General features: G+C 34.9%; 1 protein-coding gene across 1 annotated transcript; it reads right to left on the bottom strand.

The window, feature by feature from the left end:
- Window positions 1-2085: 2085 nt before the first annotated feature.
- Window positions 2086-13369, bottom strand: LOC149775546 (uncharacterized). The gene is made up of 2 exons (XM_089943146.1): window positions 12959-13369; window positions 2086-5126 (listed from the first exon to the last, which is right to left on the bottom strand). The coding sequence occupies exon 2, from the start codon at window positions 5119-5121 to the stop codon at window positions 3007-3009; it is 2115 nt and encodes a 704-aa protein (XP_089799272.1). The 5' UTR covers window positions 5122-5126; window positions 12959-13369; the 3' UTR covers window positions 2086-3006.
- Window positions 13370-15010: the final 1641 nt, after the last annotated feature.

Here is a 15010-nt window from a genome sequence, read left to right as displayed (position 1 = left end):
TGTATATTTTGTAACTCCTGGCACATGATTTAATCATTTTTTAAAATAACATTTATTCATAGCTGTAAACTGTAAAGAACATTTTTAGTTAATTTTGCCTACGTGACCTGAATATCTTAAAAGTGTAGTAGTTACATAAGATCTATAAATAGATGCTTACGTATGTGTTGACAATTATTAATAATAATTTTAATAATGAGACTTAAATGACACATTTCGCTTAATTACTCAGAGGCTGATGGGGTCTTGACGTTTCTAGAATAATTCTATAACTTCCCATTGGTTGGGCTAGGTCACATGAATAAAGCAAGTGAATGCAAAATGAATAGTGTGTTCTGTCATGTGGGGTCTATTACGAAATATAGTCGCAATGTACGGTGTATATATAGAGAGAATTAAGCAATCAGTTTCATTCGGATTTTGGAGTCATTCATACATATTGTGTTCTTGTTGTAAGTCTGCAGGTGTGTTTCATGTTGTACTTAGATATTATTTGAGAGGAAAAACGTTTGGATTGTTCAGTTGAATAGAAAGTGCACATTATTTGGACTATAATATTAATCTGGAACTGTTATAACTTTTATAAATTATCCGAAGGAATTTCTGACAACGCCATTTTGGCAACTTCACGGTTTCTGGAGGACCATTACATTTTCGGTTTTGAAATTTATAAGGAACTTTTCATTCATTTAGGACTTTCATAGACCTTCTTACGGACTAGTTTGGATTCACTACTTAATAGTGCAAGTTTCTCTCACATTTTTATTTATAACTTTGATAACTAAATTGTTTCTTCAGTTTTACAACACTTGTTGATTTTGCTTTTTCTATTCCTTAGTTTGTGACCATAAAGTCATAACAGCTGATCTTCATGCATGGCTCATTGTTCTTTGGGTCTTTTAAGTCATGAGAGCAATCCCAAAATCTTGGATATTTGTTACTCAAAGAATCACGGTAATATTCATCAGATTTCTATGACAGTCAGAGAAGTATTTAACGCACAGAGATGACTTTGTCAACTTTACAGTAGCTAAGAAGTGGAAATCCTTACATTATCTGAATGAATAAAAGCAGTTTGCTTATTGTGGTATAAAACACTACTTTTTCTCTTATTAATGACTGAACAAATATCCGGCATATTGGTTTAAAAAGTCAGACATTTTGGAACTCGTCAGGACACATTTTGGCAAAGGTTATGAAGTTTGTTTGCAGAATAAATGTTAAAACAATATAATAGTATTTACAGTATAAGAAAGAAATGTATTAAGAGTTATTACCAGTACTCTCGTTTCTCCTTTATGTACCATACCTGTTAGAAAGGAAAGTTTTAAATTATGACATTATAATATGACTAGTTATATGTGGATAAAAAGTAATGTAACGTAAAAATGGAAACTGATTAGACAGAACACTCTCTGATATAGACTTATTGTTCGTAAGTATTGCTTTCATTGATAGAGATGGCTACTCTACAAAGTGGATCTATTATTTTTGGTTTTTCATGTCATCGATATTATTATGTTGTACTGAATTTCACGAACTAAATAAACTAAACTAAACTAACTAAAACAATCTGCTTTTGCCATTCTTCCAATACATATGTAGCTATTGAATGGAAAACGTTCAATGTATATGATTTTCCCAACACATATTCATACTGCTGTCACCAGCAACACTAACAGTTCAACACCATTGAAAAATAGATGCATGTGTAGTTTAACATAAAATTTGTCATATTTGGCGCGCTGTGTTCTGGTTTGATTTGTGAGGAAGGTACTTTAAGACTAATTATGCCAGTTCCTCCTGTCTTACATGGGAAATTTTACATGTCAAATATCGATACTTGTAACGCTCCTTTTTCCTTTTTTCTTACACACTTAAGAAGTGAATATTATTAGCAATATTACGTGCTAAAATGACATGATATATGCAGGCGGACAGAAATAAGAGATCTGATGCACATTTATCACATAATACCTTCTTCTTTCTTATACGACATCGACATTTAGATTTGCCTCGTGTTTTTACTCTTCAACATTATATATTATGTACTTAAGTGTGAAATATAGAGACAAAATGGGGAAATAATTTTCATATTTTTTTATTTCCGCATGTGTAAAATATATCCTTAATTTTTTTTTCACATTTGAAAATATACGAATTCCCATCATGCCATGCCACGTTTGATCGTGTTTGCCTACAAAAGTTGTATCTATAACAACGCAAAAGAGTACTTAGTGAGCTAAAAGAAATAAATAGAAACTGCTTTACATTTCAGAAACGAAAATTAATCTTTGATAGAGCAAAAAAAAAAACAAAAAAAAAAAAACAAACAAATTACCAGATGCCGTTCGCGTCCCCCTGAAGTTATTTCCCCTTATTTCCTTGAAAACAACTACAAACCCGCTGTGACACGTTGCTAAATCGGACTTCAGATGGGGCAAAATACTTTACAAAATGACAAAAATGTAATTCACTGCGATAGATTTGGTCAACCCAATACTACCGTTTTCTTAAGTCACGTATATTTATTTTGTATGATCAGACTTTGAAAGTAATGTAAATTTACGAAAAGGGATGGGTGTGTGCGTGTTTTGCCGAAGAGCGAGTTCAATCTTCTAAACTTCGATTTTGGAGCATGTTTGGTATATAATAACAAGAAAAGATTATTTTCGTATGTTAATACCGAATTACTATTAACTCGTGGCTTCGCCGTTCGTTAAAACATCATGTTGTTAGTACCACACGATGAAATATATCGGGTATTAACGTAGGAAAATAAAAGCTTATACAAATAGTTTTCTCTCACAGCTAAAATTAGATGAACTAATCCAAGTTATCTCAATCTGTTTATAAGACCATCCATGTCTGTCACATGAGTTTCTAGTGCAGATATTTTGCAATTCCAAACTCTACTGCGTTACAAATGCAGTTATTGAATTGAGGACTGCGATATATTTGATTTTCTCAAACATGTTTTTAATGTATTCACCTCAAACACTAGCGTTATAACACCATTTGAGTGTTGTAGGTTTGGCTCATTATATCACATATTTGCCATACTGCCGAGTTCCTTTCGTGATTGATCTGTAGAGATTGTTGAAGGCACTCTAAAGCAATAGGTGTCAGCCCCTCTTGTCTTAGACAGTAGGCCAGCAGGTTTAGACAGGTATCTCCATGCCTAATACTCTCCTGAAGTATTGACCAGGAAAGGTTCTGGAGTGCCATCCATCTTTGTCTGTTCATTCCCAGGGCCAAGTAGGTCTGGTGCTGTAAGAAGTACAGGCATGGTCTGGCGTCCACCACAAGCCAGTCATACCAGTAGTGCGTTTTTTGATCTCTGAGGCCCGTGTCAGCATTCGCGGACCAGAACAGCTCATAACAGAGGGGAGGTGGAGTGCAGTGGATTTCTGATGGTAGATATATCACAGATAGAGCTATGCTATTCCTAAAGATTTGATCAGTTGTCATTTCCTCGGACAGAAGCTTCTGACAAGTTTTATCTTGAAGGTGGTGTAAAGCCAAAGGTGATATGTCCGATACATCATGCATAAAGTCCTTCTCCACAGCTGTCAGTACTTCTTCAGCCAGAGATGCATATCCTGATTTGAGATAGAATGCTGCTAGCTTGAGTCTGCCAGTAGCGACGTCTGACCCTGTTCCAATCCGAAGGAACATGTGTGCTATCTCCATATCTCTACAAAGCATACGGTTTGTTTCAATACATGAAGATGCCAGTTGGGAGCCAAAGTGACTACAGAGAAGTGCAATCAATACAGACAATGCGTCTTGCAGAACTGTGCTACAACTCTGGTATCCCTGTATTAGTGTATACAGCATAGCCGTGTTACTGGACTGTAGCAGAGTTTTATAGTGAGAACATATTCTAAATAGTGTAACCTCCATGAACGTCCATGCATGTAAATCCTTGTCCTTTCTACTTTGGTCCGCATCCAAGATTACACACAATGTATCTGAATGTATCTGTTTACTACAAGCATCAGTTAATGCTTGTCCAAGTCCGTCACATCCAATCTGAGTAAGGTACTTGAAGTCCTGGTCTATTAGATAAACCAATAAATTGTGTAATCGCCTTCTCAATGTGCCTTGCACTTTGCCCAGAAACATATTTTCATTAGTTATGAAATAGTTTGGGCAAACCCCAGATTCAACCCATGACGAAAGTGTTTTCAGCATTAGATTCAAACAACTTAACAAATTGTTTGGTTTCCAAAACTTCCTGTCTGTACTGTCTATCAAATGGAACAAAACCGTTTTGCAATGATAACTTGAAAGACATTCCCCAACCATTGGTGTAATGAAACATTTATTGACATTTTTCATCAGAATATAACAGGCCACTTGTGTATTATTCAGTCTCCACATTAATTCTCTCTCAATGGCTGTAAAGGAAATTCTCCACTCTAAATGTCGTTCCTGGCTGAGTGGATTCCCTACTGGGACAAGGAAGGCTTCTTTGGTAAGAAAATAATCAAACTCATTTGCTGTGATCCAATTGTTTTGCCGGCGCCTCATTAACCAATATATGGCTATTTGTGACCAGCTGTTCACTCTAATAGCCATGACATAATCCTGGCTCCATGTTCTTTTGCACGTTCGAGTTATAGCGGGTCCATGAATTTCATCAACCACGTGATGAATTAAACTTGAAGAATTTAACACAAGTCGCTGATTACGGTCTATAGAAGACATAGTGTGATCATCTTTTAGCTCTCCAGCGTTTCCTGCATATAGAGGTTCCAGTGAGGAAGGATGCAGCATCTGTAGCTTATAGTACCCGGGATAGGTGTTATCATCTGACACCATCAGAAAGTTACCTATTCCGGGCACAGCCTCTTGTATATCTCTAACAGCAAGTGTATTCTCGAGGTAAAGTACATAGTCAATGTCTGATCTCAGACCCTGTGTAGTAGAGCCCTCAATCTGACTTCCGAATATACTTGTCTTTGCACCGTGTATGAACGTCCATAATTCCTCGTCTTGTAGGCAGCAGTACCGTCTCCTTCTTCTCATCTTTTTGCTGATTCCGATTTGATGCAACAGTTTCATGAGTATCAGGGAGATGTTGGACCTCGCCTCACTTGACTCTCTGTCTGTCATTGTATCTGATTATAAAAAGGAATACGAAACCAATATTAAAGAAATCATACAAAGTAATATGCATATATTTTATTAATTTTAAAAAGTGTCAGTTTAAGAAAAAATATGATAGATTATGTTGTATGAGAACCTTTCATGCATTATAAAGGTTGTTTAAAATTTTCGAAAGAAACCGGTCTTATTGTCAGACTTTGCACTATTGTAAAATACACCCTCAAAGCAGGTACAATTTGTCGCACAGAAGGCAGTCAACAATAGCAACGCACATCGACCAGATGCACTGAAACTATACTAATATTAACAATAATAATAATAATAATAATAATAATAATAATCGCTGATATCGAGAATGATAACGATGCTGACGATGAGGAGGATATCAACAAGAAGCACAAAAAACCCACAAGGACTATGGTTAAAGCTGAATCAACAGTATACAGAATTGTGTTCGATCGCTAAGTCGACATGTTTCAAGTTTTAAGGTTTCTTAAAGTCTTCATATACTTTTATTGCTGCAGTAAGGCTCTCGGCGTGGTTTGCATTTATGATCATGTTGGAAGATGTGACAAACTGGTGAATATAAAAACATTACTACAATATTAAATCAATGTACTCTTCTTCAGTATGATTGGAGACACACACAAAAAAAAAACCATCCGCAGAGAACAGTAAATCTCTCTAAAATGGTGTCAGTTGATTTCAGAGACACGTTTAAAACTTAAAATACATATGTAATTGTTCTCACCTGAATACACAGGTGATTTATATTTTACGGAATTGTGTTTAGTAATTGTTGATGCATTATATATGGACGAAACTGTGTTTTCGTTACCGGAGGCTGGTTTATCTTTCAGCCATAGCTATTTCATATCACTGAGTATAGCAATGTGCCTGAAGTTAGAAATCCAATTACGTCGAGTTTATCATAGTAGAGTTATGTCAGGAAGCTGTCCACCTTCTGGGAGCAACCTTAGCTGTACAGCAGTTTCTGACGGGATGTCGCTGGTGACTTTGGCTAAGAGGATATATTTGTATTAGCTGTTATGTTTTCTTAATGATTATATGTTAAACTATTGACAATGATATTGATAAGGAAAATACTCCTTTAGCTGACATATTTATTAGTCGGGCTTTAGATAAAGTCACTTTTGCTCTTGGTTTGGATTGCTCAAAAGGTGTCAATCGGAGTGATCCTATTTTTGTTACTCATTCTCTTTCTTCTGATCAGGATGACAAGCGACATTCACCAATTGCCGAACAGGAACAAGATGCTGAGATTTCCTGTTTATTTCAGAAGACTATTAGCAAAATCGAATCCAAAGAAGTACCTGTTTGATATTTTATTAATAGGAAATGGAGACCACATGAGGTACCCATTAGTGACAGATGGTCAGTGAGATATCAAATTGTTATCCCTACGTCTCCTTTGGCTGGTTATTTAGAGATCACAAGATCTTGAATAAGTTTTGTTGGGCCAAAAACTAAAATAGATGTTTTTAAATAACGTAAATCTTGTCACACTTTTCAAATGGCAGGAGAACCCAATTAGAAGATATCCAAGGCTCATCAGCAAGATTTTCCTACATTTGACAAACAATTTAGTATAAAAATGGTAGACTATGAGGAAGATTAAATCAAAAACCATATTAAAAGCTTGGACAAGTTTCTTTAAACAAAAGCTTTGATAAGGTTTTTTCCTTTTTCCTACACAAGTTGGCCTTCCTAAATCTATTCAATCTGATCAAGGGTCAAATTTTATGTCTGGAATTTTCCAGCAAGCTTATGCATACATTAAACATCCAGCAATTTAAGTCATTTGCTTATTACTATGAAAGCCATGGGGCTTAATAAAGATTTCATCAACTTTTGAAAGATATGTTTCTGTCATATTGTTTTGATACCTGAAACGATTGGAACGAAGATATTCATTTGCTGTGGTTTGCTGTTAGGGAATCAGTTCAACAATCTTTAGAATTTAGTCCCTTTGTACTAGGTTTTTGGCATACTGTCCGTGGACCATTGAAATTGCTAAAGTGAAACTTATTTCAGATGTAGATTAAGAAATTAATTAATCTTTTTGACTATGTTTCTAATTTCAAATATAAGTTGTTAAAGGCTTGTGAAATTGCATGAGCTAATCTTCACTCTACTCAGTTGAAAATGAAATCAAAGTGTTATACAAAATAGAAAGGAAAGGAGTTTTTAGCCTGGTTATAGAGATCAGGTTCTCCTGCCCATATCTCAAAAATCTTCTTCAGACTAATCAGTATAGTCCGTACACAGCTGAAAAGTAAGTGAGCGATTTAAATTATATCATTAATACTCCTGGGCGCCTGCAAATTATTATTGTTTTGGAACAAAGGTGTAATGGTCAGCTATTAAATTTGACAGATGTGTGCCAAAACATGCTTGATTAGAGGTGAAATGGGGCAACAACCCCTCCCCTTTGCCCTATATGCGGACGCCCATGGCTAGATGGTTTATCGTTACAAACTGCTTCTTCAAAGCTTCAGTCAACAATGATGCAGATATAATTAAATGTAATCAGTTTACAAGAGATAAGTACCTATCTAATACGAAAAAGAACGTAGATTAAATAATTTAGCAAGCAAGATTGAGATTGAAATTTCTTTTTTTATTTTTGGCACTGACATGTAACTGGTCATGATAGTCAAATGCAAACATACATTTTTATGTAATGAAAAACATTAAAAACAACGAAAAATTAAATACCCGCATTGGTAGTATATATATATATATATATATATATATATATATATATATATATATATATATATATATATATATATATATATATATATATACATGTATACACACACATGAATATCAGCAGTGTTAAGCATGACGTCATAAGCAGAACACGTAATTTAGCAAAGTTCACTTTATTAGAGGCAATTCGAATAACAAAGTCCACCAGACATTCCGAATTTAAGCCTGTTTCTTTGTAAATTCGTTCTGTTCTTATATGCAAGTTATCAAGAGTCTGAGAACGTAAAAACTGATTAAAAAAACAAACTTAATAAGATTTTCAAAATTTATTTAACTGGAATACGAAATATAAATCTGTTTCTGAGAAACAGCTCTAATGCTTATAAGTTACTCTCTGCTAGTTCACTACCTATTCAAAGGATTGAAAGTATTTAGAAAATTGTGTAATTTCGATCGTGGTCAGAATATTATTTTTGTATGGGTCAGAAATAGGCAATATGAAGCTTTTGGATTATATCGCGTTATTTTCAGACCCCTATATCCGACAACTTCCTTTTAATGTTCATGTTAGAATGTAATTTGAGTTTACTTTCAGATATATATGCTGATGCTTGAATAATATAGTTGGAAAATATTTATTTGATCTCTACAATGACAGTAGAATTAATTACTTCCCTATTCGGTAAGAAATAAAATATTAAAATAGAACAAAACAATAGAATAAGACAGATGAGCAGTCTGTTAGAAATATACTCTATCATATTCAAAGTTCACTTGCCTACACAGTCACTCAATTATGGAACCAAATAATATAAACAAAATAGAATGAAATACAGCGAATTAATGGTATGATTAACTGAACAGACGTATACTTTGCAGAAGCAAGTAGTTCGAAACAAATTTCCATTGAAACCGGTTTACGAAAATGACGCTGATTTTCAGGCAGCTATTATTATTTTGGCATCATTATATGAAAAGGTTAATCACGTATATAAATACATTCTCACCGTCATACATTGTCTCCCTTTTATATATACGAAAGTTACAGCGATAAAATAGTAAATAAATAAAAGATAGAATGAAGAGCACTTTGTAAACTGGACTGTTGACGTATATCACTTAAAATGATATAGAAATGGTTAAAGAAATGCCTAAAGGAATCAAGCAAACAGTCACATCTCTCAAAGATCCAAACATATTAGTCCGGTACAATGAACTATAAATGAAAATATGTATGAAGTCTGGAACAATTTTAATGAATATAAATGCTCATACCAACTGTAATAAATATATATTTATAATTCATCTGTTTATCAAACGATTGATAAAAATCGTCGAGATGAAGTAGTCTTGAGCATTCCACAGGACAATCAGGATGACTTTCAGAATATATACTAAAAGGTGCTAATCAACCAGGATTTGTTGTGTCAGACTTTCATTAAGGTAATGGAATATGTTAACTTTTTTCAGTCCACTCGAATTGTATTTTATTTTTATCTTGCTGTTTAAAACTATTCTGAAGTTGTGTAGTGTCCAATTACCTCTTCATTTAAACTACTGGGGTAAAGTTATAAAATCGGCAACGATATTATTTCTTTCAAATGCTATACATTTAACAATTGCTCAACAACTATTTTAGCTGATAATAAATTGTGATATTGCATACATTGATAGCAAATTTGGATACTACTTTTTTGGGATTTTACACCAGAGTGTATAAGGCCTTCTTTACTGATTAATTATATTATTATACCATTAGTTTAATTAAAGATAAAAAAAAAGATATACGGGTTGTACAAGTCAGGTTCTTATTCTTTTTAACGTCAGGGGAGAAAACAAAATATCCTAACATTTCGAAGTCCTAACTTACTGTTTTATTTCAACCATTTTCTGTTGTAAAGTTTTTATTACATGTAACTAGTGTTCATCGAACAGTAATTTAATATAATTTAATACGCAAATGTACAGTTTGGGTCAAATTTTAGTCTTATAAATATTAAACAGTCTATTAACATTTTTATATCCAATAATATTTATATTTATTCGAGCTTTGTGTTACGGGCCAGACACAACTGTATCTACGTAGCGTGTAGTATATGGTGTCATTTCAGATATGGGAAAAGTATTACTTTTAATTGTATAACTGCACATTCCCTACTACCTGTCTATTTTGTTTTCGGTTTTCAATCAGAATAGGTGTTGGTCAGTCAGGATAAGTGTTGCCCGTCATAACAGGTGTTAGTCAGTCAGAATAGGTATTGTCCTTCCCTTTACCTTACATTGCCCTTGCACAAGAGTTTTTCCTGTGTGTGGATTTTTGTCAGTTAGACTTTGGCTGTGATTATTTCCTATCCCCTTGAGCACTTGTTCACTTTTTTGTATGTGTGATTATTTGATTGCAATTTGTCTAGGATTGTAAGGGCGTACCTTTTTGGTCGCAAAATAAGTGGTTGTCTGTAATTATGTTTTTTCTTCTTCATCCTTTCCTCCCTGCTTTTTTTCTTTAATTTTTCGTCATAGTCATCCAATCTTGATCCTCCCCATATATAAAGTTCAATATCAATAGACTCCAAAGTGGTCAGCATTGTTAAAGTTCCAGTGACCACCATAGTCAGCTCAGTGTTCAAATTCCAAAGACCCCTATACCGGCCCATGCATCTTAACCTACAATAGGGCTACCAACCTCCCTGATTTGCTATTTTACTTTTGGGCGTGCAGAAACCATTAACATTACATTTCATCATATGTTTGTAACAGCTAGTGCTACATTCTCACAGTGATTATGAACTGTTAATGTATATACCGATGCGTGGCTGTAAACCTGTAATCTAAGATTCCTGTTTGGAGCTAATTGTCAATGTTAAATGTAAAGGCATACTAACCCACCCACATGTTCAATTCCTATATATGGCCACATGATCCCATCCCCGTGTCAAATTGCCATAGTTAGCTATAGTGTCTCATCCCATTTTAAAATCCAATGTATTCCATTGATGATACGTCCATGTTAAATTCCAATTTGCCCCAAATCATTTTCAAGCCTCTTAAACTTGAATTTTCTAATAAGACCTAGTACCAACCCATATAGACCGTTTTATTACTTCCTATAGGTTCTCTTGCCGACCCATCCATTTGAGAATCCTGTAAGGCCCCATAAAACCGCATCCTTGCTAATATTACCGCATCCTTGCTAATATTGAGTTCCCATAGGGCCCAATAGAGACTCACAATATTAAATTCTAATATGTCCCAATAAATCGCTCATGTTTAGTTGCCGACGAAACCTGTACTGACTGAACAACAGCTATTCTGACTGACTTATACCTATTCTGACTAACAACTATGGTAACTGACAAATGTCAATTCTTTTAGGAAAACACCTGTTCAGACTGGGCAATAACTATTTTTGACTGACACTTACATATTGTGTCTGACTAGTTTAGATTCTGACTGACGAACACGTATTCAGTACCCATTGTGACAAACTAACACCTATCGTAAATGAACAACACCTATTCTGACAATGTAAATAAAAATGTAGTTGGCTAAATGCATCCCTCATTGATATTCTGTGGATGAATATTTTCTGCTGAGTAATAGGAAGGTTACGTTATTTCAAGAACGCAGTTGTATTATTGCACAAAACTATGTAAAAAACAAGCCATAAAGTTAAGAACTTTCAGTATGATCTCCTGTACTTTTAAAAAGCACGCATGCAGTATATAGCTGTTTTCAATCCTTGCAAACGTTTAACATTAGTATAGCCCTCTTTGGAAATTTCAGTTGAAGTGGACAAAGAGGACGAAAGAGTCACACCTAATTACACAAGTTCGTTTTCGAATGAGCTCTACGTAATGCCACATCAATAAATGCTTATAATGCAGCTCGGCAAGTTCAGAGTCGTTTCTGCGCATACATAATGACACATCAATAAGTGTTTACAGTGCGGTAATTAAGTTCGTCCTGGACTGTGCCCTATATACTTCGGCAGGGATAAAAGCTTGCACAGGTGTTAGGTTCGTTCGTTGTTGACTTGGAGCTACACAATGCCAAATACCGTGAGCTAAGCTCTACATAATGCGATATCGAGAAGCGCGGTTAGAAGAGTTTGCTGTCAACTGTGCCGCATTGATAACAATTGGGGAAAATCGTGGATATCTTAACTTACATGCAAACTGAACCGAAAGAGAAGAAAAGACCTACACCTCCGAACAAAAATCAAAACCGTGAGCAACAACTACAACAAGAACAGCAGCAAAAAGATCATGATCCCATCGGTAGCTGATCGATTTAATAATTACCGATGGAAAGTCCATTATTTTCTTTACACCATTTTAAAGGGTCAATAACTCTCAGAAAACATATCCTAATCGTGGATTGCCAAATCAAAATATAAATAAAAAAGCACATGTGTATGTCTGTAGAACCAAGTAAAGCTCCTATGAACCTAATATAAACACGGAATAATATTGATAAACAAATTGTTATCTAACGAAACCTTGACCTATCCTGAAACTTACATGTTCAAGGCTTTATGTTCGTCTGAAGTCTTCTTATACAGGCATTTTTGTCCCCATTATTTATTTGGCTTTCATTTAGCCCCCCCTCCCCCCCCCCCATTTAGTTAATTCTGGAATACAGCATCGTGACTTACTTGGGCCGTCGGTTTACTATGGTTTTGTGGACTTGTTAGAAGATGTTTCAAAAGGAACAATGATCACAATATTTACCATATCAAGCATCATCGACAAAGACGAGGATGAGGTAAAAGTTAATTACAACGACTCTTTGGAAATGGCGTCGACTGATGTCAGAGACCAGTAAAACCTATTATGTATGAATGTTTACATCGTTATGTATACTACTAAAATGATCTCGGCAGGTACAATTCATTTATAATCCTTACCAATGTTGCTAACGTTAATCATGAACAACTAAGCCTCTAGTACAACAGCAAAAATAAAAAATAGGAACGAACGACAACATAATATAAATGGATCTTTCTAAATGGCGTCCACTGATTTCGGAGGCTCGTAACAATGTTTGTAATTGTGATTTTTAAAAGGATACATCTTAAAATTCACATACACCTACAGGTGATCCGTACCTTTTTCGTCTATTGTCCCGTTAAACAGAAGGGATCCCAAATACGTGTTTTCTTCATACCGCAATGTTGATCTTGATATGGAAACCAAATGAGTGGAAAAACCAGATCTTTTGATTAGTGCTATTTAAAAACACCTGGGATTTTTGCCAGGTAATGTCAAGGTAGCTAATGTCATTCTGAAAATTATCTGTAAATGGAGCATGTCATTTATTCAAAATTATACTCATGTCTTATCAATAACGTCATCTGCACACGTACGTTGTACAGTGCAGTGCTGCTGTGTGTACAAGGCCAGTCAGCAGAATATTTTTCGCACGGATCTTGTTTTGGAATATAAATTTGACTGCTTCTAGATAACGTTCTGCAGCTAAGGAAAAACTTTCGCTATTTCACTTGCCAAATCAAAACTGTTTTCAGATTTACTCCAACAGTCCTCTTTAAAGATATATGGAAGTTACACTGAATATTCTTCTGAGACGTTCGTATGTTGGTCTAGAATGACTTAACGTTTGCTTATAACTGAAATATATTGGCAAATAATCTCAAACTGAATAAGGACAATTATACTAAGTAATTTCTGGAGTTCATCCTTATGTCGGTACTTAAAACGGTACAAATGTGCTCTCATTCTCTCTCTCTCTCTCTGAAATTGTAATCTAGATCCATTCAAACAGAGACTGAAGATGGTGACATTTTAAGATTACATGATCCTGGTTGGCTATTGTTCTGAGTGTAAATGTTACCGAATCACTCATAAAGTAACATAATGTACGTGTATATGTGAACGTGTAAGTGATAAGGTTGTTGTTGTGCGTTTAACGCCTTTTTTCAAACGAATGATAGGCTTCCGGTCAAACTGTTAAACACCATGGCATCAATTCTTGGTGCCCATTTGACAATTCTAAGTAATACAGTCATACAGTCAATTACTTTTCCTGATTGTCTGAAGGACGCTCAGGCAGAGATATTTTAATAAAAAGTAACTGCACACCAGTTAGCATGCTGCACAGGAGATCTATTTCCCCAAATCAAATCAATTTAGACACCTCGATTTCGACCAAATCAATTTAGACCCACTTGATTTAGACCAAATCAATTTGGACCCACTCAATTTAGACAGGCTCAATTTAGACCAACTCGATTTAGACCCAATCAATTTAGACCAGATTCAATTTAGACCAAATCAATTGAAACACGCACAATTTAGACCAAATCAATTTAGACACACTCAATTTAAACCAAATCAATTTAGATACACTCAATTTAGACCAAATCAATTTAGACACTCAATTTAGACCAAATCAATTTAGACACACTCAATTTAGACCAAATCAAATCATAAGCAGCAAATTAAGATGCAACATGAGTAGCTGTACTGGAAGCCTCTGAATTGTACTTTCAAATTCTTTCAAAATTGCATTGTGATTTTAAATTACATTGCAATGACAACACTTTCATTTTCCTCACAGGAATCTGACACTCAGATTGACGCACGTGTTAACGAATCCAACATTCTGACTGAATATTTCACTGCAAGCAAAATGTAAGAAAACACTAAATTCATCCACTAGAAGTGTTATTTTATCTTACAAAGGTAAATGTTACGGGAGGGGGAGGCTTGTTGTTACAGAAGTATATTGAATATAAATGTAAACTGCCCTAGGCCGCAGACCAACATATCTCTGGTTCGAGCCCAGGAAAAGAAGCAGAGGTGAAACTTCTGCAGGTCCGTCCCATCCTCGGAACACAAATTGGTTTCCTCCATCAAATACATTACCTATCAAATTACATTCGGAGAATATGCAAAAGGAGAAGTAAATGCGAAGTATCCTACCATTCGACTCAGTGATATATGTCGGACGGCTAATTTAGCTAAAAGAGAGTTTTTCCTTGCTTATGTAGCATTTTAAGATATAATGTCTGACAAGGTCAAGTTAAATATGTAAAAGAAAAGGTCAAGGATTTCTCTCAATTCCCAGTGCATATTAGCAAAACGCATCTGATGCGATATTTGGGTGTGGCTGGATAGTATCCTAAATTTTGCTCTAATCT

This window comes from Sinohyriopsis cumingii, chromosome 19 (assembly GCF_028554795.1).
Source record: "Sinohyriopsis cumingii isolate HCF-2022 chromosome 19, ASM2855479v2, whole genome shotgun sequence".
Classification (NCBI taxonomy): Eukaryota; Metazoa; Mollusca; class Bivalvia; order Unionida; family Unionidae; genus Sinohyriopsis; species Sinohyriopsis cumingii.
This window is presented reverse-complemented; position numbering and strand designations above follow the sequence as displayed.